The sequence below is a fragment of the Oncorhynchus nerka genome, linkage group LG8 (assembly GCF_034236695.1).
Source record: "Oncorhynchus nerka isolate Pitt River linkage group LG8, Oner_Uvic_2.0, whole genome shotgun sequence".
NCBI lineage: Eukaryota > Metazoa > Chordata > Actinopteri > Salmoniformes > Salmonidae > Oncorhynchus > Oncorhynchus nerka.
In genome coordinates, this window is record NC_088403.1 from 22632799 (window position 1) to 22656821 (window position 24023).

General features: G+C 41.2%; 1 protein-coding gene across 1 annotated transcript; it reads left to right on the top strand.

Moving 5' to 3' along the window:
• The first annotated feature begins 13290 nt into the window (after positions 1 to 13290).
• Positions 13291 to 23976, top strand: LOC115132960 (diphosphoinositol polyphosphate phosphohydrolase 3-beta-like). Its single transcript, XM_029665712.2, has 5 exons — positions 13291 to 13735; positions 18219 to 18329; positions 19656 to 19700; positions 19969 to 20056; positions 21324 to 23976. Exons 1-5 carry the CDS (start codon positions 13640 to 13642, stop codon positions 21530 to 21532), a joined length of 549 nt encoding a protein of 182 aa, XP_029521572.1. The 5' UTR covers positions 13291 to 13639; the 3' UTR covers positions 21533 to 23976.
• The last annotated feature ends 47 nt before the right edge of the window (positions 23977 to 24023 follow it).

The window sequence follows — 24023 nt, forward strand, 5'->3', positions numbered from 1 at the left end:
TACCTAGCAGGGTCTTGTAGATGACATGGAGCCAGTGGGTTTGGCGACAAGTATGAAGCGAGGGCCAGCCAACGAGAGCGTACAGGTCGCAATGGTGGGTAGTATATGGGGCTTTGGTGACAAAACGGATTGCACTGTGATAGACTGCATCCAATTTGTTGAGTAGGGTATTGGAGGCTATTTTGTAAATGACATCGCCAAAGTCGAGGATTGGTAGGATGGTCAGTTTTACACGGGTATGTTTGGCAGCGTGAGTGAAGGATGCTTTGTTGCGAAATAGGAAGCCAATTCTAGATTTAACTTTGGATTGGAGATGTTTGATATGGGTCTGGAAGGAGAGTTTACAGTCTAACCAGACACCTAAGTATTTGTAGTTGTCCACGTATTCTAAATCAGAGCCGTCCAGAGTAGTGATGTTGGACAGGCGGGTAGGTGCAGGTAGCGATCGGTTGAAGAGCATGCATTTAGTTTTACTTGTATTTAAGAGCAATTGGAGGCCACAGAAGGAAAGTTGTATGGCATTGAAGCTTGCCTGGAGGGTTGTTAACAGTGTCCAAAGAAGGGCCAGAAGTATACAGAATGGTGTCGTGTGCGTAGAGGTGGATCAGAGACTCACCAGCAGCAAGAGCGACCTCATTGATGTATACAGAGAAGAGAGTCGGTCCAAGAATTGAACCCTGTGGCACCCCCATAAAGACTGCCAGAGGTCCGGACAGCAGACTCTCCGATTTGACACACTGAACTCTATCAGAGAAGTAGTTGGTGAACCAGGTGAGGCAATCATTTGAGAAACCAAGGCTGTCGAGTCTGCCGATGAGGATGTGGTGATTGACAGAGTCGAAAGCCTTGGCCAGATCAATGAATACGGCTACACAGTAATGTTTCTTATCGATGGCGGTAACTTTAAACAATATACTTTTTTTACAACACCAGTGACAAATTTGCAGGCAAGATGGCATAGCTGTCGGTCACAGTACCTCAAACCACACTTAAATTGTAAATAAATCACGTAACCGTGTCTATTGACACACCTGTGCATCAATTTAAGTAATAATAAAAAAATCCCCATCCAAATCTGTCAATTTAAGACATATCTGTTTTATTGCATGGGCTGCGTCTCAATATACGGTGTCCACCTATGTCGGCCTTCCACATCTGCGGTGGAAGGTGGCCGAGCTACAGCTGTGTTTGTAAATTATTGTAATCAACTTTCCTTTCCTTTTACTATAAACTGTGTAACACTCCGGTACTTATTTTGTAATAGTTCTGAAGTAGCACTCATTAGCCAAAAGCGGTCCCCGATGTGTCATTGCTCTCTCGCTCTGCTGTGTGCATCTTCCTAGATGTCACTCAAATGGTGTGGGGCTGAAGCTCATTGTCTGAAACTCGAATTGCATGGGGGGAAATGTTGTTGCACAGCTTCCAGAAAAAGTCGCTTTCAAACTAGAGATTTTGTGGCTAATCAAGGTGAGAATTCTGCTCCTAGAGTATGCATGTATGAACTACACATTGGCCAAAGCAGGAGGCAAAAAATAATAATTTTACTAGTTGCCAAAGTTCCGGAGCATGTCTTTAAGGTTAGCATGAAATTACCAAATTAATCTTCAAATTGCTAACATGAAGAGTGCAGACCCACCATGTTCTTTTCAAAACAGCCCTGCCTCCAATGAACCTTTGACCCCGGAAGAAGTTGGCAAAGATGTTGAATTTCTTTCAAAGTGGTCATCTATAATGGGGTAACACAAGTGACATGAAATTGAGGGACAGCTATTCCCTATAAATTATACTATTTAGTTAATATTTTAGTTGAAGTATTCCACTAAATACTTTTATATTACAACATTTTAAAGTGTGAGAGAAATATATATTTTTACTCAAAATATGTAACTAAACCACGACTCATTCATGACCCTAGGGAGTAGTACAAGCCAATTTCATGGTATTAAGCATGTTGTAGTAAATACAGAGTATTCGGAAAGTCCACAGACCTCTTGACTTTTTCCACATTATGTTACGTTACAGCCTTATTCTAAAATGTATTAAATAGTTTGTTTCCCCTCATCAATAAAAATGTAATCAATCCATTTTAGAATAAGGCTGTAACGTAACAAAATGTGGAAAAATTCAAGGGGTCTGAACACTTTCCAAACGCACTTTATATACTGTCTATTAACACAGCACTTCAATTAAAACAAACATTTTGTGTCATTATCTGACACTTAAGTATTTTCCCTGGTGGTTAAGGCAGGGAAAGGAAAGCCACAATTTTCATAGAATGACCCATGTGCCAATCCTCGGAATGTAAATGCAGGAAATGATTCCTTGTATTATGGTCCTGTCTTTGTTTATATGGCAACAGTGAGTCACTCAGTGTAGGAACTAATCCTCAGAATATAAATGCAGGATATTATTCCTTGAATTATCTTTTAGACACTAAACATTAGCTAATCTCAAAGCAATAAAGATTTGTCAGTGAAATTAGTCCATCACTTAATTTTTTATTTGTACATTTTAGTCCGTTAGCAGACACTCTTAACCACACCGACTTACAGTTAGTGCACTCATCTTAAGATGGCTAGGTGGGACAACCACATCCCAGTCAAAGTAAGTACATTTTTCCTCAGAGTAAGTCATGGGGGTTGGGCTATTCGATTATCCATTGTTACAGGGCGTTGTTACTATCTGTTGCTACAGGGTGACTTACTGCTGACAGCTCAGAAACGTCCAAATATAAACAGAACCTTTGTGACAGGCATTGATTTATTGACCTGACAGGTGAACATTACTCATCACCAGGTGCTTACGGCACAGGGTAGGACACTGTCTGGCCACTCACAGTAGACAGTATGTTTTGGATTTCGCATCATCAATGTGTCACGGAAATTTAACACTTTCTGCTTGTTCACTAGTAGGAATACATTATTTGTGGTGTGATTCTCTAGTCTTAGTGGTTGCATGGTAATGACTGTTTTTGATCTGACATCGTTATGAAGTATTTGTTTGTTGTAATGGGATTCTTCTCCTTCTGCAGTCAGTATGAGAGTCACTTGTGACTATGAATATCTGCACTGCCTGGAGATCCACTCTCCACATGACAGGGAGGAGTGGGTGGGGGGGATCTCTTCCTGTGAATACTTCATCTGCAGTGGGAAAACAGACTGTGCTGTGCCAGGCTTCTCCTTCGCTGACCTTTACATATAACCAGCCACCAAGGTGGAGACTGCAGGGAAAGGGTGGTAGTGCATGGCCTCCAAGAGTGCTGTATGGAATAATGGTGTAAGATGTCTTATTTTGGTGTTGGTGTGACAAGATACGAGGATGACATGGGTGTGATGCAGTATGAACAGCGATTCACTGCATTATATTATCAGAATGTACAGCAGATACAAAGGTACAGAAGAGGTACATACACATTTGTGTTAGATGCCAATTGTTAATATCCTCTATTCATGTAGATATTGTACATTTTGAAATTAGGTTGTGAAATACTGAATGTGTTATCAGGAAGAAAACAAGCCACAGCTCAGTGGTAAAACCATGTCAAATACCTGTATGTCTAGATTCAAATCTGTCTAGTATTTTTAATGTACATGTACAGGTGTGACAAGTATAGGCTCCGAGCTCCAAAATGCAGGACTAGTGAAATAAAATAATGAAAATGGTAATTAAAACAATAGAAATAGCACTATATACAGTTGAAGTCGGAAGTTTACATAACCTTATGTTGGAGTCATTAAAACTAGTTTTTCAACCACTGCGCAAATTTCTTGTTAACAAACTATAGTTTTGGCAAGTCGGTTCGGATATCTACTTTGTGCATGACACAAGTAATTTTTCCAACAATTGTTTACAGACAGATTATTTCACTTATACTTCACTGTATCACAATTCCAGTGGGTCAGAAGTTTACATACACTAAGTTGATTGTGCCTTTAAACCAAATTCCAGAAAATTATGTCATGGCTTTAGAAGCTTCTGAAAGGCTAATTGATATAATTTGAGTCAATTGGAGGTGTACCTGTGGATGTATTTCAAGGCCTACCTTCAAACTCAGTGCCTCTTTGCTTGACATCATGGGAAAATCAAAAGAAATCAGCCAAGACCTCAGAAAAAATTGTAGACCTCCACAAGTCTGGTTCATCCTTGGGAGCAATTTCCAAATGCCTGAAGGTACCCCGTTCATCTGTACAAACAATAGAACGCATGTATAAACACCATGGGACCACGCAGCCGTCATACCGCTCAGGAAGGAGATGTGTTCTGTCTCCTAGAGATGAACGTACTTTTGTGGAAGAAGTACAAATCAATACCAGAACAACAGCAAAGGACCTTGTGACGATGCTGGAGTAAACAGGTACAAAAGTATCTATATCCACAGTATAATTTCTTCTATATCGACATAACCTGAAAGGCCGCTCAGCAAGGAAGAAGCAACTGCTCCAAAACCGCCATAAAAAAAGCCAGACTACGGTTTGCAACTGCACATGGGGACAAAGATCATACTTTTTGGAGAAATGTCCTCTGGTCTGATGAAACAAAAATAGAACTGTTTGGCCGTAATGACCATCGTTATGTTTGGAGGAAAAAGGGGTAGGCTTGCAAGCCGAAGAATACCATCCCAACCATGAGGCACGGGGGTGGCAGCATCATGTTGTGGGGGTGCTTTGCTGCAGGAGGGACTGGTGCACTTCACAAAATAGATGGCATCATGAGAATGGAAAATTATGTGGATATATTGAAGCAACATCGCAAGACATCAGTCAGGAAGTTAACGCTTGGTTGCAAATAGGTCTTCCAAATGGACAATGACCCCAAGCATACTTCCAAAGTTGTGGCAAAATGGCTTAAGGACAACAAAGTCAAGGTATTGGAGTGGCCATCACAAAGCCCTGGCCTCAATCCCATAGAAAATGTGTTGGCAGAACTGAAAAAGCGTGTGTGAGCAAGGAGGCCTACACACCTGACTCAGTTACACCAGCTCTGTCAGGAGGAATGGGCCAAGATTTACCCAACGTATTGTGGGAAGCTTGTGGAAGGCTACCCGAAACGTTTGACCCAAGTTAAACTATTTAATGGCAATGCTACCAAATACTAATTGAGTGTATGTAAACCTCTGACCTACTGGGAATGTGATGAAAGAAATAAAAGCTGAATTAAATCATTCTCTCTACTATTATTGTCACGCCCTGACCGTAGATATCCTTTTATTCTCTATGTTTGTTTGGTCAGGGTGTGACTCGGGTGGGAAACTCTATGTTCTTTGTTTCTTTGTTTTGGCCGGGTATGGTTCTCAATCAGGGACAGCTGTCTATCGTTGTCTCTGATTGGGAATCATACTTAGGCAGCCTTTTTTCCTGTTGTATTTGTGGGTAGTTGTCTTTGTTAGTGGCCTGAATAGCCCTAGTAAGCTTCACATTCGTTTTTGTTTTGTTGGCAACATTTATAATGAAGAAAAATGTACACTCACAACGCTGCACCTTGGTCCGGTCATTTCCACGACGATGGCAATCGTGACAATTATTCTGATATTTCACATTCTTAAAATAAATTGGGGATCCTAACTGACCTAAGACAGGGAATTTTTACTAGGATTAAATGTCAGGAATTGTGAAAAACCGAGTTTAAATGTATTTGGCCGAGGTGTATGTAAACTTCCGACTTCAACTGTACATTATAACAACTGTGGCAGGGATGAGTTACCTTTCCTGTTACATTCAAATAGAATTGATTACTTTATTTCATCTAGACTTACTGATTGCATGGGTTGGGCATTTAGGGTCAAAGTGTTGTGACATCAATTGGAATATGATATTACTCAGTAGGTGAGCTTTGTGAATGATTAGATAATAGCTATATGACACTACTTGAATATGTTGTATATCAGTGCTTGAGGAACACCCAAACCCAGTCCACAAGTGTCAGAGGACAGAGATTAGGTTGCTAATATGGGTGACATCGCCCAACAATGTCAACAGAGGAGGAATAATCTGCTTTAAAAGTGGAGAGAAATGAGTATGACTCTTAGCCTATTGCTAGCAACACACAACCAATGCTAGGACATGTTGGGAGCAAGACAGATTTGAGGTGAATTCCGACTGCCCATTTTAACACAGTTAGTGCTATCCGGTATCCTTGGGAAGTCCCCGTCCTAAACCATAACCCCTAACCTTAATCATAACCCTTGCCGAACCCTAACCATTTGAAATATCGATTTCAATAGGGTATGGATGTCCCAAGGATTCCAGATAGCAAGGACCCCTTTTACACTTCCAAATACAGAATTGAGTCCGCATCTCATTTCCCAGCAGGCTGATGTTGATTTATGAATGGGGCATTACATAAGTAGCAAGGTACTCTGAACACTAGAGGGAGGGCTACAATTCATGTCAATTTATTTTTTGTCATGGAGCCTCTTATATTGTCATCTCTTCATCTTGCGAGTTCTGTGGCTGGCCCGGCAGGCAGGCCTGCAGACAGTCCCCTTGAGAGCACTTTATACCAAGGTCAAATTGAGTCACAATGGTGGAAAATATTGCTCTTAGATGGATGATGCTGTCCTTCAGGCGTATCATGTCTGTTCACTCAGGCTTTTAGCCACAGTGTACTGCTCTATAATATTTATTTTTTACCTTTATTTAACTAGGCAAGTCAGTTAAGAACAAATTCTTATTTTCAATGACGGCCTAGGAACAGTCTGCCTGTTCAGGGGCAAAACGACATATTTGTACCTTGTCAGCTCGGGGGTTTGAACTTGCAACCTTCCGGTTACTAGTCCAACGCTCTAACCACTGGGCTACCCTGCCGGTTAACTGCTCAAGATTCCATTGTCCATCTTAACCCCCTCTGCAGTTACATTTGATGTGTCATTCTGCTTAGTGTTATTCATGGTAAAATGTGTCAAAGATTGAAACTAATTTCTGTTTAGTTCAATTTTTTAAAAGGTTAAAGCCATTGTGTCAGCACGGGGAGAGAAGTGCTGACACTGACCAGATCTAGGCTTCCACTACAGAGGCTCATGACACAGGGTACATTCAAAACAAAATAGCTTTATTGCCTATGAAGTTTACAACCTAAAGAATCAATAATGAATCAAACGTAAATGTTCAGCAACACAAACGTGCAAACAGAGCTACGTGCTCTCAGTCCTCTCCTGTACATCAGTTTTTCTCGACTGGTCCTCTAGTACCCTCAACAGCTCACATTTTCTGTGAGCACACAGAAATCTGATCAACTTGTCAACTAATCATCAAGCCCTCAATGAGTTGAAAGGTGAGTTTATCTGTTGCTACAACAGAAATCTGTGCTGTTGGTGGTACTGGAGGACTGGAGTTGGTACTCACTGCTCAAAATGAAGGAGGCAGCCACTGATAATGGGTTGTGTCCCAATAACATCTCCTTTCTCCCAAAGTGTGGACTTATTCACTTCCTTTCATGGATTTCAAAGGAAATGACTGTTGAATGTAAACTTCTCTAGCCCATGCCTACACCAATCCAATGCTTTTAAACTTGTGGAGAACAGTGAATGAGTGCACACTTGAGGAGGAAGGAGAGATTATGGGGACGCAACCCATGGTGTGGTGGCTGATTGAGCTGTGAGCCACACCCTTAAAACACCCTAGAGTCGATGTCTGAGCCCCGCAGAAATATAATTAACATAATAAAAAAATTCCCATAAATCTGTTAGTTTAAGAGAGATCTGTTTTTTTTGCATTGGATGCGTCTCTATCCGCCAATTTCGCACTTCTGCATCTGTGGTGAAAGGTGACAGAGCTAGAGTGGTGTTTGTCAGACCATGAGACATCCCGAAAATTGGTCTTCTCACAAAATCTTCTGTAGAGTCCAAATGATTTGGCGTACAAACTATTATGATCTCACGAACACGTGCTGTATATTTCTGTTGTTTTGCTGTAGGACACCCACATGCCTCACAAGACTCGTCTGAAGGACCCCGGTACCAGTTGAAAATATTGAAGTATATATGGAGAATGTTTCGTGCCAAAAATAAGGGGTATCTTTCAGATATAGGACAGACACTTCAGAACAAACTTCCTTTGATTTTTTTTTTTGGGGGGGGCTATCTGTTGTTCCATGTAGTGAATCTGTTATTCAATGCGTTTGTATGGGCTAATAGCAGTAAGGCCTAAACATTTTTTTCATCAAATATTGTTTTATACTTCAAGGAGCCATAAAGGAGCCTTCTTTAAAAAATCCATATAGTTTAGTAGACTCCCCCAGCATGAGCGTTCCAGGCTGACTACATGTCTAAAGTTACCCGTTAAGTTTCTACTCCTCAAGACACCACACCATGAAGGTTGCTTTTTCAGTTCATTCTACTTCAGAAGCCCTAAGTATAATAAAACACATATTAACCCAATGCCCATTCAAAGAAGGAAGTGAACTGCCTTTGTCTTCCTTGCAAAATACCTGGAGGAGGTCAGACTGTTCTCCACAATATCCCCTGTCCATGCTGTGTATTTTGATTCAGAGAACTTTCCCACAATCTAGCAATTACACTGTCGCTCCCTGGCCTTGTTTATGTCTCAGCACACTGTTCTGCCCATGATTACAGCATGTCCATGTTTGTTCCAGCTCAAGGAGACAGTGCTATCACTGTAAGTGCAACACAACGGAGGACTAGGTTGTTTTCCTCAGGGGGAGGTGAAACAGGTCTATAGGTAACTGTAGTTGGTAATATAATACCATTACACACACACACGCACACGCACGCACACACACACACACACACACACACACACACACACACACACACACACACACACACACACACACACACACACACACACACACACACACACACACACACACACACACACACACACACACACACACACACACACACACAGACAGGCCGTGAGGCACACAAACACACACTTATCCACACCCATACCCACACAGAGAGACACACACACAACCCTATAATAGCGTAGCTTATAATGTCAGGTGGTCTGTGTCTAAGTGATGTTTTCCCTATCCTAATGAAAGGCCATGAGAGAGACCTGGCTGTGATAAACACCCATTGTTCGTATTATGTCTTTAAGAGCAGGTTATTGTGATGATATAATAATTGTGAAAGCTGTGTTTACTTATGGCCTCATTCCCTGTCACAATAGTTGCTCTGTTTCCTTTACCTTGTGACATTCCCTAATGCTATAATTTTGTTTGCTTGTTTGACCCTTCAATTTATAGGGTTAGGGTCAGAGGGCAATGTACTATTGACCTGAGGGTCAGGGAAGAAATAAAATAGATATCAAATTAAGCCAACAGCCATTTGTTTGGTTGGGTATAGAACATCTACCAGGATTCCTGATGATCAGTTATGACAATTGCTGTGAGTACATGTGTACAAATGTTTCATGTAATGCTTATAAAGGCTTTTTAACAGCCTTATAACGTAACCTAGAATGACGCTGCATGATTTTGCTCTTTGTGGTTCTATTTTTGGGTCACTGATCATTCATTGGTAAATACTGATATGGAGGCAGAGGATTCTGTTTCACACAGATAGAGGGGAGTTCTATATTCAATAGTGACAACAGCAACATTAGAGCCATCATGGCAGTCGAAGCAGACGGTCAGAGTTCACTTCATCATCTGTTATTTGTATCTCAATGAGGACACACTGTCAGAGTATGACATCAAGAAAAACTGGCATTAGGTGGATGGATACCTATTATTGCTCAGAAATAGCCTCGCTATTGCTATTTTACTACTGCTCTTTAATTATTTGTTACCTTTATTTCTTATTTGTTTTTAAACTGCATTGTTGGTTAAGGGCTTGTAAGTAAGCATTTCACTGTAAGGTCTACGACCTGTTGTATTTGGCGCTTGTAACAAATAAAATTGGATTTGATTTGATTTCTCTAGAGAGAAAAAAACACATTGGTCTCAACATTAAAACATGTAAAAGTATTTTAAAGAACAGATATAACAATTATATTTTGATTACTAGTAATATTCTTTGTAGTAATTGTGGTAGTATTTCACATTACACACACTTCAAATATCTAGATGTACGCATGATATGTAGTTTCAATTTCAAGTTTGACGTTTTTATTAGTTATATGTAGAGGATACACATGGTATACATTGTCCAATAAAATGCTTGTTTCCTTCTCGACAATCAACAACAATAATAAATAATAGAAGATAAGAATAGGAACATAAAGTAAATGACTCAGATGAATAGATAGACATTAGACATTTTAGCATAAATATTAGACATTTTAGCATAAATATAATACAGGAAGTCACAATTTATAGTCCAACATTTACACATTTATCAGAGAAGGGAGCATTGGGGGACAAGTGTTTAAATTTAGCAGTATTGGCAATAGTAAATAAGAGTCTGGTTGCAGCAGTTGTGTGTGTGTGCTTTTGTGCTTGCGCGTGTGTGTGTGTGTGTGTGTGTGTGTGTGTGTGTGCGCGCGCATGCCTGCGTGTGTGTGAGAGAGAGTGTGGATGTGTGATATAGGATAAATTATGCTTAAAGGACCATTAGCTTTCGCTAACCCGTCCAGGCAGTAATAGTGACCTATACATTACACCCATGCTGCTCAACAAGCCATATGTAAATATCCTAATGTGACATTTTAGGGAAAGGTTTATGGGTCGTGGTGGGGGCTGTGCTATTGCTGCTCAAGAGCCTGCTGCTCTTAGAATTAACTGGCAATGGGCCATGCCCTCATGATTCTGGGAGATTCAAAGACCAAAGCACTTCCCCTTTAATACTGTCTTAAATGGACTTACAGCAAGTGACTTGATCATCTCAAACTCTAATTGGCACAAAGGGCAATCCGAGCCGGCTGTGCTGAGAGAGTGGATCATTAGCAAACGAGGAAAGTGACAGAATAGATGAAGAACAGTCGGATTAGCCTAGCTGTGTGTGTTTTGAGATTGCCTTGGCGATGGCAGAGAACAAATGTGTTAGACTGCGGCTCTATCATTAGAATGATTACAGGAATGGGCAGAGGTTCAAATCTGGTGACTTCATACACATCTGTCTGTCATCCTTAAAGCATGTGAAATCAAATCCCCCTTCTCTCTCTCACTTGGACTGCAGCTAATATTATGGGCCGTTGATATCCTTTCTACTTTGGGCAAGATGATGCTGTAGATGACTGCTTTTGGGTTAGATGACGATGTTGACTTTTTGTATAGAAGTTTCTGCAGGTCTATTCTTTGCGAGTGTTAACTTTTGAGACCCTGTCTATTCTAAGATAATGACCGAGATATACAGTACTTTGTGTAAGAGAAGGAGGTAGAAATAAGTTATTATTTTGGTAAAAGGGATTTTAGACCAATTCAAGTTATGGAAAGATGGTAGACGGTAGAGATCCATTGAGACAGGGAAGATAGCATTGAGGCAAATGTTATTTTGGTATTCCACAACACAGTCTGACATCTTTGCAATTCCGCTCATATGAGATTTTTGCACATCAAAGGCTACCCCATTGCCTTTCGTCACTCCTACACAACCCTCGTCACTCAGTGCAGACGGAATCATTGCTCTATCTGACATAAGACCCTGATAAGATTTTGTTTAGTCATTTCAAACTGTAATGATCAATTATGTTAAGAAAAAGCAGGCTATCTCACCCCATGACCTAATCAATGTTTCTCTCTTTAAGTTCAGTCTATCCTCTTAAAAACAATCACATCATGATAAACTGGTTGTCAGTTCCAAAACTCTGATACTCTGTGAGTGACATCGCTTTGATGAAGAGTGTGAGGTAGGATGCTTGTCCTGCTGGCAGCCAGTTAGAAAAGTCAATCGAGTTAACAGCTCTTTTGATTCAGTCGTTGAATTCCAATTTTGACGAGAACACAGGTTGACAGACGACAACACTGGCCTTACTGGTACAGAAAAACCTTTAGAGGTGAAGGGTTAACACTTACAATTCCATGCATTTCTCGCTTATGGTGCAGAGAGTCACAGCACCAAAGCACAGATGCAATGAATGAACTCAGAGGTGTGTATATATACCATATTTGTGGATGTTTGCGTGAATCTCACTTTGTTGTGACAAAGGTCTCTTACCGAAACATTGATAATAGATTCTGCAGAGGAAAAAACAGGAGACTTTGTATTTTAATACCAACTAAAGGATCCCTGTACCAGTAATGACAAATATAATATTCAGGTTCCGGTAGAGATGTTGTTGAATGTATAGTCTGTACAATTTCTCTACTGCTATGCAATACTAGTTTCAGTAAGTAACAAAACAAAGTTGCATTTACAGTTGCTAAAACATTGGCTCAATGTTTACATGGAATTGAATGAAATATGCAATATTAGGACGCGAGAACGAAACACAAAAGCAGGAAGCCACGTTTTAATGTATGTTCCCCATTAAGAAATATATTTAAGAATTTTCTACTACTGTTTTCTACTTTGACAACACCCTCAGCAAATACTTGTCACGTAAACAACAGCTGTAGACTAACAGTGAAATGCAGTGACTAAGATAGAGGAACTCCTATACAAAATGTCTTTGGTATGTATATACACTTAAAAAAGAAGGGTTATATCGCTTGCTTCATCTATGGAACCCCCAAAAGGTTCTATATAGAACCTTTTTCTATGAGGGAAAGGTAGGTGTGACCTGTCTTATATAGCATAAAAACTATACATTAACACACAAAACTAGACATCTTCAAGTAGGCCCACCTTCCTTTTTAGGCTATAAACAGAACAAACCTAGACTAGGCTTATATCCCCAACATGCTTTCAGTCAATAGCATGAATAGTCATCACAGAGTAGCTAGGCAGGCTATAAAATTGACAGTGCTTTATTTGTGAAATTATTTTTTACATTTTTCTGATGTGAATACAGAAAAAGTGGAAGGTCAGAAACCGTCTTTTCCACCACCCCCAATCCCAAGACAGTGGTTAACAGTGGAGGCTATTATAAGGAGTCTTTTAAAGACCTTGGCTACTGACATTTCAGGGCAATATGTCACATTACATCTTATATTGAGAAAATACTCGAATGAAGTTATAGGCTTAATTAAGGGTTCAAAATTGTAACCGTATTATTTTTCTAGATTACCTATCCATATGGGTGGGCCTATGGAACAAACAGGATAGGCTACTTTTCAAGAAAGCATAAAGCCAGACGGAGTGAGCACTGCATAGATGTTCAATCACAGCTAGATGTTTCAAACATTTTTATCCTATCCTCATCAGACGTATGGTGATGTGCGTAACAGCGCTCCGCTAGGTTGCCTTCTATCTATTGACAGTCAGCGACTGCGCAAAGCCTACCTTGTAGTCTACTACCTAAGGTGGGAGGATTTCGGAGGAGGGTACAGTATCGACTTACTCTACTTAAATAAGAGATTGCACAGAAGTGGAGGGTATGGGGGACTGAACTGCATCCATTAACCCAACATCACGGAGGGAATTCCCTGACAAAACCGCACTAAACGCAATTGGAGTGAATGGGAAAATACACCGTCGATGGGTAGATTGCCGGTATATCGCGTTATTGGACCTCAGTGAGACACATATGCCAGTTTTCTCTTCGCCATCCAGAACCTTGGTTTGGTGACTCATTCTTCGTTCGTTCATTTTCTGGATTTCGTTGCCTGCCCGGTGAGGAGAGTTATAACCTACATAATGAAGTTCAAGCCGAACCAGACCAGAACGTATGATGGCGAGGGCTTCAAGAAACGAGCCGCATGCTTGTGCTTCAAGAACGACCGTGAAGAAGAGGTATAAACGTTAACGTTAGATGATTATATTTCTCATTGACAGTTCAGGGGACCGATGCTGTACTGTCTTTAAACTAAACCACGGTTCTCGGCTATATCCTACACTTGTTAATATTTTATCTATAATTGCCTATTGTAATAGACTTAAATAGGTTTTCATTGTGGTTTTACCACTTCATTCATCAGAAAATGTCGATGTGCGGGGGGCTATCTTGCGGTGTCTGAAAGAAATGCTTCAGCGGGTTTTTAAAACCTAATAATTAGAGATGTAGGCTTGATGTTAAACAAAAAAACACAGGAGTGTTATAGTCTATTTATACGCCTTTTATTGGCCTACGTTCCATGGCTTTAGTAATGCATCCTCGGTGGTGTTGTGTGACTGCCCGCGGCTATCCAGTTTGGGCTAGTTTGAGAGCAAAGCGAGGGGGGCGAGGCGCTCTGTTGCATGTTTCATTCGACGGGCGGGACATCAGTCCAGCCATTGCTACATTGTATGACGATACCACTGTACTAATGCATACGAGTTTAAATACTAGTAACAATATCACCGTTATCATTTTACACTTTATAATCTCTGCTGCCTCATAAAAATGAAATGAAAATGCGTTATTGATGAAGTGGCCATTTTGTAAGACATGGTTTCAGTATCCTAGGCTAAAACCAAAGGTAGCCTAGTGAAAAGTAGTCTCAATCAATGCTTTGTTTTATATTTCTGGTTTGAGAGAACATTTTTAACAAATTGCTGTAGTCCTAGACATATGCCTCGTAATAGTTTCTGTTTTTTAACGGGCTTCACCGTGATAGCCTACGCACCACCATGATGCAAGCGTTCACAGTCTTTTAGCAAAATGGACAATCTACCCAAGTCAATTTCCCCGAAATTATAACAACATATAGGACTCGTTCCACACATTTTTTAAAAACATTTTATTAAATGGGAAGCAATTATTTCCATGAAATTGGCTATATTGTTGTGCATGTGTCACTTCAGTCAATATAGCATGCTCCAATAGTTTCTGCCTAGGTCTATTTCATTGTTTAAAGCCACAATTTATACAGATATGACTTAGACCTACTACCGTAACAAGTTAAATAGGCCCACTTTATCATAACTAAAATCTATGGACCTTTTCCATTGTTATGTGTTACTATTTAATTTCACGGTAAAGTCTACACCAGTTGTATTCTGCGCATGTGACAAATACAATTGGATTGATCTGATTTGTTGTCATAGGAGACTTAAGCAATTGATGTCATTTTTCAGTGCATGAACTAAAGTCGAGAAGACTTAAGGTTGATCATTAATGTAAAACTGGCGATGCTTTTCATTCCTTACTGAGCCACAAGTCTTGTTTATGAACAGCTCCTACATTTGGATTTGTACTGTCTGATAGAAATCCAAATCTGTATCAGACAGTTCAAGACACTGCAGCCTCTGACTTCCCTGCACCACTGTTATGCAATAAATAAGCTGCAGACTTTATCTGTCTGTCATGAAGAACTCTATCAGAGCACTCAAGTATTTGTACCACAGAGAGAGAGAGAGAGAGAGAGAGAGATGGCCTGAAGGAGAAACTGTTCTCCCTTAAACTGCGGGAGCCTTGTTCTCTCCCTCATGTATAGCCGGTTCTTTCAGGAACAAGGAATAGAGATATATCAGTTTGCTGTGTGTCGGTGTGCCCGTGCCATAGGCACATTGCATTGTGGTAGAGCAGCTGGAAGGCTTTCTCACTGAGTTATATTAATGAGACTGCCCAATCTCAGTCTCAATGCTGCATCCCAATCCCCCCTTTGATTTTTTACTTGTGAAGTATCTATTAACATTAGTAATCACCTACACACACAATCTTGTTGCTGACATTTCATATGTAATACTATAAAACAAGTCAACCTTTGTGTAATATCTTAGCTTGTTTTAATATTTAAGATACCTGTGGTGGAACAAATGGAGACCATCTTCAATCACCCACTTGTGTCTCTGGTCAAGGATATTGTTAGGTCAAGAAATGCTTCGCCTGTGTCTGTTCAACTGTTATACTGAGCTGTTGTAATGTATAGAGCCCATTCCCAGGAACATCTTTACAGAGTTTGCTCTGGGACTGTCCAGCTACTCTGTCGTAATTGCATGAACTCGTTAAGCCTGAATAGGAGAAAAGCCTCTGTGGCTCCTGCGTGGCCAATACTGTCTTTGCCAATGACACCTCTTTGTGCCAATCCCATTCTGTTGAATCCCTGAAGGATTGTGGCCTATCTATATCTGAAGACCTTGTCTCAACTTGCTTTGGTCAGATCTCAGCAATCAAATCTCAGTCCCCTTTGTGGAGATGGAACAAAAATGTAGCTTCTCCTGGTTAATAGGAACTCTGTGTGATGTCAGAGACTTTGTTTAAGGAATGGAAAAGGAGAAAGAGGAACCCCCTGGGTCAGGTGTTCAGTGACAAGATTTAAAGTCCATCAAGGGAAAACAGGAACATGACATCCCTCAGGGCCAGTGGGTGGGTCATTTGCCTCCAACAACAGTAGAGACTAGAAGAGCGTTCATGCCGGAGGGTAGGAGCGGTCTGTTAATAGGTGTCTCCCTGAGACTGTATTACAGTACATTGTCTTTTCAGTCCACTGTGTCGCTACAAGACTAAGGGTTTGTTGACACTTGGCAAAGTTGAAGTACGGTTTATTGTTGGTCTGGATGGACTAAAGGGTAGGCTATTACTAGGCAAATGATGTTGCCCTACTTGTATATTGCTAGATAGGAGTTAAAGCTGTATTGAATGTGTGTGGTCTGGAATTGGCATATAGTTGGGCTTAGTTTTCTTATATCGACTAGGCTGAAAGTAGGTGTATTTGGTGTAAAACAAGGGGCAGCAAACTTCCGTATGTTGACTTCATACGTCTATTTTGGTTATGACTAACCACTCTCCTCTTGCATTAAAATACTCCTGTCTAAAACTTCAGACCTCCGTAGGCTGGCATGTGGGAGACTGGTTTATTTGACAGCCACAGGCGTGTTGCTCCTCCGAGAAAGTAGGTGTTTATTTCCTCCCTGAGATTCCTGGCCCGTTTAGCAGACTTACAAAACACACTGGAATCTCGCTGGGAGACGCTGCTCTATTCCCTTTGCCCCCCTCCATCTGCACCTGACCTTTGACCTATCTAATATGTTGGTGTGGCGTTTTGCTCCTCGCTGTGCCGAGTGTTCCTCAGTGCCATGATTTTTCTGTGGGACATACCTTGTTAGCCTAAGCTGTTGACATAAATGACATGAACAATGTTTTGTATATTGCATGAATTTGAATGAGGTGCTGACAAGCTTTATGTCTTTCCTGGAATAAGTTAAATTCGTAACAGTTCATATCCAACCACATTTTGAGCAAGAAATAGAAAAGATAGGACTTAAAAGTGAAGAAAAAATAACACTGGCAGCATGTAGTCTAGCTAGATTTGTATTGTAAACTCCACGGTAGACACTGTCAAACACAGTGACATCCCTGAGCTGCTTAAAGCCTTGCCCCCAAAAACATATTTGCAAAAGGCCCACAGCGGTGCCCCACCCCCATATATAAACACAGACAGTACCCCCCCCCCCCCAACACACACACTTGTGTACACACACGTACACTCACATTCTGAAGCACTAGCAGTCTGTTATAAATAGGTTAGTAGGTTCATTCTATCTCCATAGTTTAAGGCTTTATAATGTAGGGTACTAAGCAGACAGTCTGGTCTACCCCACTGCTTCAGTTGGATCCCCTCATCTGTATGTGGCGCCCGTAAATATAGCTAACCGTCCCACTCCCTGTCCACCCTCCATCCCCTCTTAGCCCGGGACGAGCCAGATGAGATGTCGGCTCAGTTAAGGTCCGGGAACATGACGTGGTGACCCAGAGTGGAAGGGTGACACGTGCCGTATCCACTGTGTGGCCTCTCTTGACCACTTGACTTGTCACTACCTGGCTCCAAGCTCGGACCACAACAAGTCAGCTCCAGCAATCCCACAATCCCATTAGAGCAGCACAGAGGAGTGTCAAAGCCAAGCTGCTAGCTGATATTACATGGCTGTCAGGCTGACAGACTGGTCCCGTATAGAGGGGTCTGGATGGGGAAAAGATGGAAGGTGAAAGCCACACAAGCTGCTTCTGACGCTGCATCACTGTCATATGTCGTATTCGACTGACTTGAGTTGGATGTTTCCTCAGCATGGTGAGAGACATCTGAGCAACTATGAGCCCCATAGGTCATGAGTGCACGTGTGTGTGTGTGTGTGTATCGCATCATGAAAATGCAGATACATGCTCATTCAATCTGTATGGATCGTTGTACATGGCAGACTGTCGTGTAATTTAAGCTCAGGCACCTGCTTCGATGCTCCCAAAAAGGACCTGATCTGGGTCAATCGATCAGCCAAGGTGGAGCAGGGGGCCTTGTGGTGGAGCAGAGGGCCCTGTGGTGGAGCTGGACTCACAGAGCTATTGTGTTTTCTCTTCCAGGTGTTGCTGGTGAGCAGCAGTCGGCACCCGGACCAGTGGATCGTCCCAGGTGGAGGGATGGAGCCTGAGGAGGAGCCCTGTGGCGCAGCGGTCAGAGAGGTGTTTGAAGAGGTGAGTTCACCTATCATCATCATCATATAAAGGAAATATCCAATCATTCTGAATGTTATATTGTTTTTGTGCATCTCTGAGTGATGTTGTATCAATTCCCGGGGTCATTTCATGTTTTCATATGATGCAAAACCTTTTCAGATACACATAAAAATTAAAGAATGACCTGGGAGTCGATAGAGCATCGCTCAGAGATGCACAAAAACAATATCACATTCAGAATGATGGGATCTTTACTTTAATCCAATCAATCATCACCATAATCATCAGTGATGATGAATTTGAAAAGAATCCCAAAGTGGGTGTGTAACTAATAGCTATATGCACGCACAAAACACACATTGATCTGATGGTCATTCATTGATTTGTCTGTAAAGAACATGCCTTTTAGTGATGGGTGAGACTATTGTAATGTGTTAGTTGTAAACTCTGGCTTCCATTCATGTAGTGATCATGTCATCTATATGAGTATCAATCTCTGGCCCCTGATTGGTCATTTAAAGGCAACGTGCAGGAATGTCTGTAGGCCTGAAATATTCTCATATACACTATGAGATAGAGACACCCTCTATAATTCACCACTGCCTTCCTTGTGGTATGAGACTGATCTTGTCGATCTCCTGGGATGTCTCACTGGCACTTCACATCATGTTTTCTCCGAAGTGGCTTCACCGCTAAAGGGTTCAGCTCTGAGAGACTTGATGTATGCAAGGATTGTGGGTGACGGGAACTCTCTTATGACATGACAGAATTGGGAGGTACATTTTGGTGGGTCCAAGGTGGGTTTGTATAGAAAGGGGTCAGAAGGATTTGGTTTGGGTAGTGACTGAGGAGCTTGTGGTATTCCAAAGGTCCAGCTGGTGGGAAACCTGACGTACTTGGCTCCCTGCTGGATTCCAGCACATTCACAGGTCCTAAAGCCTGTCCAGTGGACATGGGCAGATACTTTGTGAAGCTTGATAAAGGGGAAGGAAGGGGAATGGGGGGGTTGGTCATGTGTCTTTTTGGAAACAGTAACCTCTCAGATTTTGACCTCTAAATATACAGCAGGACTGGGTGGGTTCGTGTTGTGATATTCAATCATCTCTCTCTCTCTCTCTCTCTCTCTCTCTCTCTCTCTCTCACACACACACACTTCACATCTTAACACACACTCCTAACTCGTCGAAGGTTTTCATACTAAAACCCCCACACAGTATTGTCAAGAATTGGGATTTCTCTACTTTCCTTTTTAATCTAACACAAGTGTTTTGGTTTGTCAAATAGCCATAGGCCCAATACAGTCATCTCACATCCCCCTATTGCCTCTCTTCTCTCTCCCACTAGGCAGGAGTGAAAGGCAAGTTGGGACGTCTCCTAGGTGTGTTTGAGGTAAGGTGTGACTCTGGGCTGACAGTAATTATAAGGCAGTTACATTTTTACTCCCTGAAAAACTGTCATTGCTCTCTTGTGTAAATTGTCACATGAATGAAATTCAAGAATAGAAAATGAGTGGATTTGGTTGATGCCTAGTCAAGGGTTGATAAACTACCCTAAAGCATGTGCACCCTCTGAAAGCAGCTGTTTTTTCTTGAGGTGCCACAGGTAGAGGCTCTTCCAACCTGAATTTTCAAATGTAGTTTTCTTTTTAACTTTACAGCAGAATCAAGACCGAAAGCACCGAACGTACGTTTACGTATTGACCGTGACGGAGACATTGGAAGCATGGGAGGACTCGGTCAACATAGGTGAGTTTATGGTCACATGACATCAGGACTTCAATGTCTAGTATAATAATCTGTTTTTCCAGGAAGGATGTTGCCAGTATCAACAGACTAAATAATGAAATCCCACTCACTGACTAAAAGGCCTGGGATTGCAGAAAACAAGCAACAAACAAGTTCAATATTTTTCCAATAATATCCGGCTTCACCTAATCTAAAGTTTGGAGTCATAACACATCAATTCCAAAGTGGCTGATTAAGACTAAACTTATGCTGCTATAACAGCTAAATCACACCAGCCTGCTGGCTTTGGAGAGGTGGACTAAAATAGCTGGTCAAAGGTAGAGTAAAATATGAACTTGCAGGTCATCTATCCCAGGCCTTCCCAAACAGGCTGTGACTCACCACTGACTGCACTGAACAATGTGACCTGACCTCTGAAATCCATTAATCATCCTTTAGACTTCACCAGTCTTTTTCCTGAGTGGCTGGAGCTTTCAGTCCTTATAGATCTTACAATAGGCAGTATATCAGTCTCAAGTCTTTCTTTCGTTTTTGTTTACCGACTTAACCGCGCCAATATTTGTTACTTTGCACTAATAATCCTCATTCCCGTTAACACACAGGATTACCAAACATGGGCTACAACTTGTTCCTCAAAAAGAATGTTGTGAAAGCATGCTACTGTGATTGACCTTTCCTTTAAATGAGCTCATGTCTATGGCCTCATCTTCACGCAATAACACTGTAGCTGTTGTTAGAGATAATCAATGTATTCTGATAACATCTATTCTGGAAACATGTATTCAAAATGGCTATTAGCACCCTTCACAAGACTTTAGGTAGGCTGAAATTAATAGGGGCATTTTGAATGTTTAGATGACAAACGTTGGGAGTGTTTGCAGATTGGTAAGGGGATACCTGAATATTTTATTGACAGTGACACATGGGGTCGATCCAGATCCCATATCTTTGTGAGAAGATCCCCACCCCTCAAAGGGCAAATGTCACACTAAGTTCATGTGGAAAACTCCAGTAGTTCTGACTGGTTTATTGGGACTGTATTAAAAACGTGCTCTGGAACTTCGGCGACTAGCAAGTATTAAGCGCTTTGGGCCAGTAACCAAAAGGTCTCTGGTTCAAATAATTTTTATGAAACCCTTAACAATATTCAATTTCAAAATGACAATGCCAACGCCTTCAGGTGGTTGGTGTATAACATCCACTACTTGCCCCCCCTGGTGGTCAATAGAAGGAGTAATTCACACTTGGTCTCTGTCTCCCCCTGCAGGTCGTAAACGTGAGTGGTTCACAGTGGAGGAAGCCATTAAAGTCCTGCAGCACCACAAGCCGGACCATGCTGAGTACTTGAAGCGGCTTCATCTCAGCTGCTCTCCAACTAATGGGAACTCCCTGCTCCCCAGCCAGCCCCCTAATGACAACTTCCCCCGTTACGGCCCCCCCACCACAGGATCTGTTCTGGGCCCCTCGCGCAGATAGGACTGGCCCCTTCCCACACCTATGAACTATCTTCTACCTGTACAGATACACTGAAAACTGACATTTTGCATGAATATACGAATCCTCAGAGTCACGGCTCACGCCACATGTATGTAAATGACTGTATACTTGGACAAACCAAAGCCATACTTGGAACTGTGTCTGGATGATTCAGTTAAGGAATGCCTTTCAGTAACGTCTTTAAGAATGTTCTATTGGGGTCAATTGTATTATTATTTTCTTCCATAATTAAGAAAATCACACAACATGGCTGCCACAGAAAATGGGTCATTGGCTGACAATAGGATGGAAAATGGCAGTGTCATTGGACCTCGGGAGCTGGAGCAGTGTTGACAACAAAGAGATGCTACCTCAGTTGGACGAGCACTGGAAGGATGTCTTAGCACGGTGTCAGATTCCCTTTGGCTGGTGTTTAACCTGTACAAACAAACTACAGCTCAAAAATATGACTGTTTACCTACTTCAAGTAGTACCATACTGTGTGGGCAGAAGACAAGGGCTCACTATTGTCCCTCCCCGTTCACCTCAGTAATTGGTGCCCTACTTCAAGTTTAGTTGTAAAAACAACACATTTTGTATTTCTTATAGGGAGCATTTCACATTTAATTGCCTTTAATTGTGTTGCCTTGATTGTCATCAGTTTTTTTTCTCCATCTAGCATGTTCATGAATAACAATCATTTGATATACTAATTTAATAATTAACGCCCGCCCCATATATGACCTGGCCATAAGAGTCTCTTTACTAGTTGAAGGCAGGCCCTCTTTAATATAATATCTACATTTCATTCAATTGCCACAAATGATGTCTCCTCAGTGCTGAGATAATGTACCTTAATCCACAGTTGAGCATCTTGTCTGACCGCTGAATGAGCATTGAACCCCCCCACACAGGGGACCTGTAAATACTCTGCTGCAGAGAAGTGTAGAGTTGTGTGTCTGGTTAACAGAAATGCAACCATATGAACTTTTCTCCTCCATATTTGCGATTGTTTTTCTAATGATGTAAAAAAATAAATGCTGTACCATGTAGTGAAGGTGTGACGGTAAAAAATGTCCTCCTTTTAGTTCCACCTGAGAACAGAGATGAGATGACATGGAACAACGAATAGGGAATGGAAATGAGTGCTTTCCGTGTTGGTGGGACGACACTGATGGTTAGGCTGAACATGGAAATGTTCTTACGATGGACATGGATGTGAGATATTATAGTTGAGAACACACTTGTAAATTGTAGTGCTTTACTGGAGATTACACAAACATAAGTAGTTTCACTTTTTAATCTTATCACTCAACCACTATCTCACCCAGACTCCCAGCATTCATTTTATCACAAGAATACCCCTCTGAGGCAGACATGGTCAAATACATACCAGTATGTCAACTTTCAAATACTTGAGGTATTGTAGGGCGGGCGGAGTTTGTACTTTTGGGATTATTCCACTGGTTCCATTTGACTAGGCAAGCTAAATCAAGAGCACTGTATTTTCCATGTGTACTTGACCAGGGTCTGCCATTGTGGATAATGTTTGTTTTAATTTGTGCTCATGCTTTATCAAAGCAGTTTTTTGGGAGGGAGTGTTTAGGGGCCAGTAAATAACCGAAGAAAGGGTTAAACAGCTGAAGGTGGGATCTATTGTGAGTTTGATATTGACCCTTTTTAAAATCTGTTGCATGAAAAGATTTCACCGGCCTGTCTGATTGGACAGTCATCTGGCTGGTCCAGTCGTTCTATAAAACCTGTCATTGGATAATGTCTGCCACTTGGTCAGACTACATGTGTTGTTTGTTGCATACATTGTGTCTATGTGACAAATACATATCGATCCTGTGCCAAATGACAAATGTTTGATATAATTGGCCAGGCAGAATGATAAAGTCAAAATCGACTTACTCTATCCATGTCTAATACATGATAATATTTGGTGTATTTGGTAATGTTCTAAGGATTTAAAAACAACATGGTTATTCATGAAACTATCACCTTGAACCAGTTGTATTTCTTTATGGATATAACAATTTATGGAGATTGGATTGATGCATACTGGTCCACTACATTCAGGAAGGAAAGTAAGGACATTAATGCTATTTGTTCTGAATTGCGAGGACCTTTTTAAAAATTTCTTGCGGGAAAAAAGTGGCAAATGTACAGCAGCTGTAGTTTTATTTTGAATGAATTACCCCCATGGTCCCTTATTACTGACACTAAACAGTCCCTGTATAATGAATGGGTGGGGGACTGCTGTGAATGTGTGTTGATCAACTTAGTTCCAGGCACTCTCGCACTAGGGGGTCTTGAAGCACTCACTAGTTTATCAATGCAAACAGAATTTCCTTTATGATCATATGAACAGTGAAATTGGATAAAGTGGATTGAAGACTATTCTGTTTGGAATAATAATGTATTAAAAGGGAATTACTTGACTCCATTCTGTCTGTAATGTCTGTACTGAATCTACTCATTTTGCTCA

Bases quoted from the DNA above. Each gene is read 5' to 3' on its own strand.
- LOC115132960 (XM_029665712.2), top strand. From the start codon at position 13,640: ATGAAGTTCAAGCCGAACCAGACCAGAACGTATGATGGCGAGGGCTTC. The intron at 18,330-19,655 runs GTGAGTTCACCT...CTCTCCCACTAG, and splicing joins TCAGAGAGGTGTTTGAAGAG to GCAGGAGTGAAAGGCAAGTT. The intron at 20,057-21,323 runs GTGAGTTTATGG...CTCCCCCTGCAG, and splicing joins GGAGGACTCGGTCAACATAG to GTCGTAAACGTGAGTGGTTC.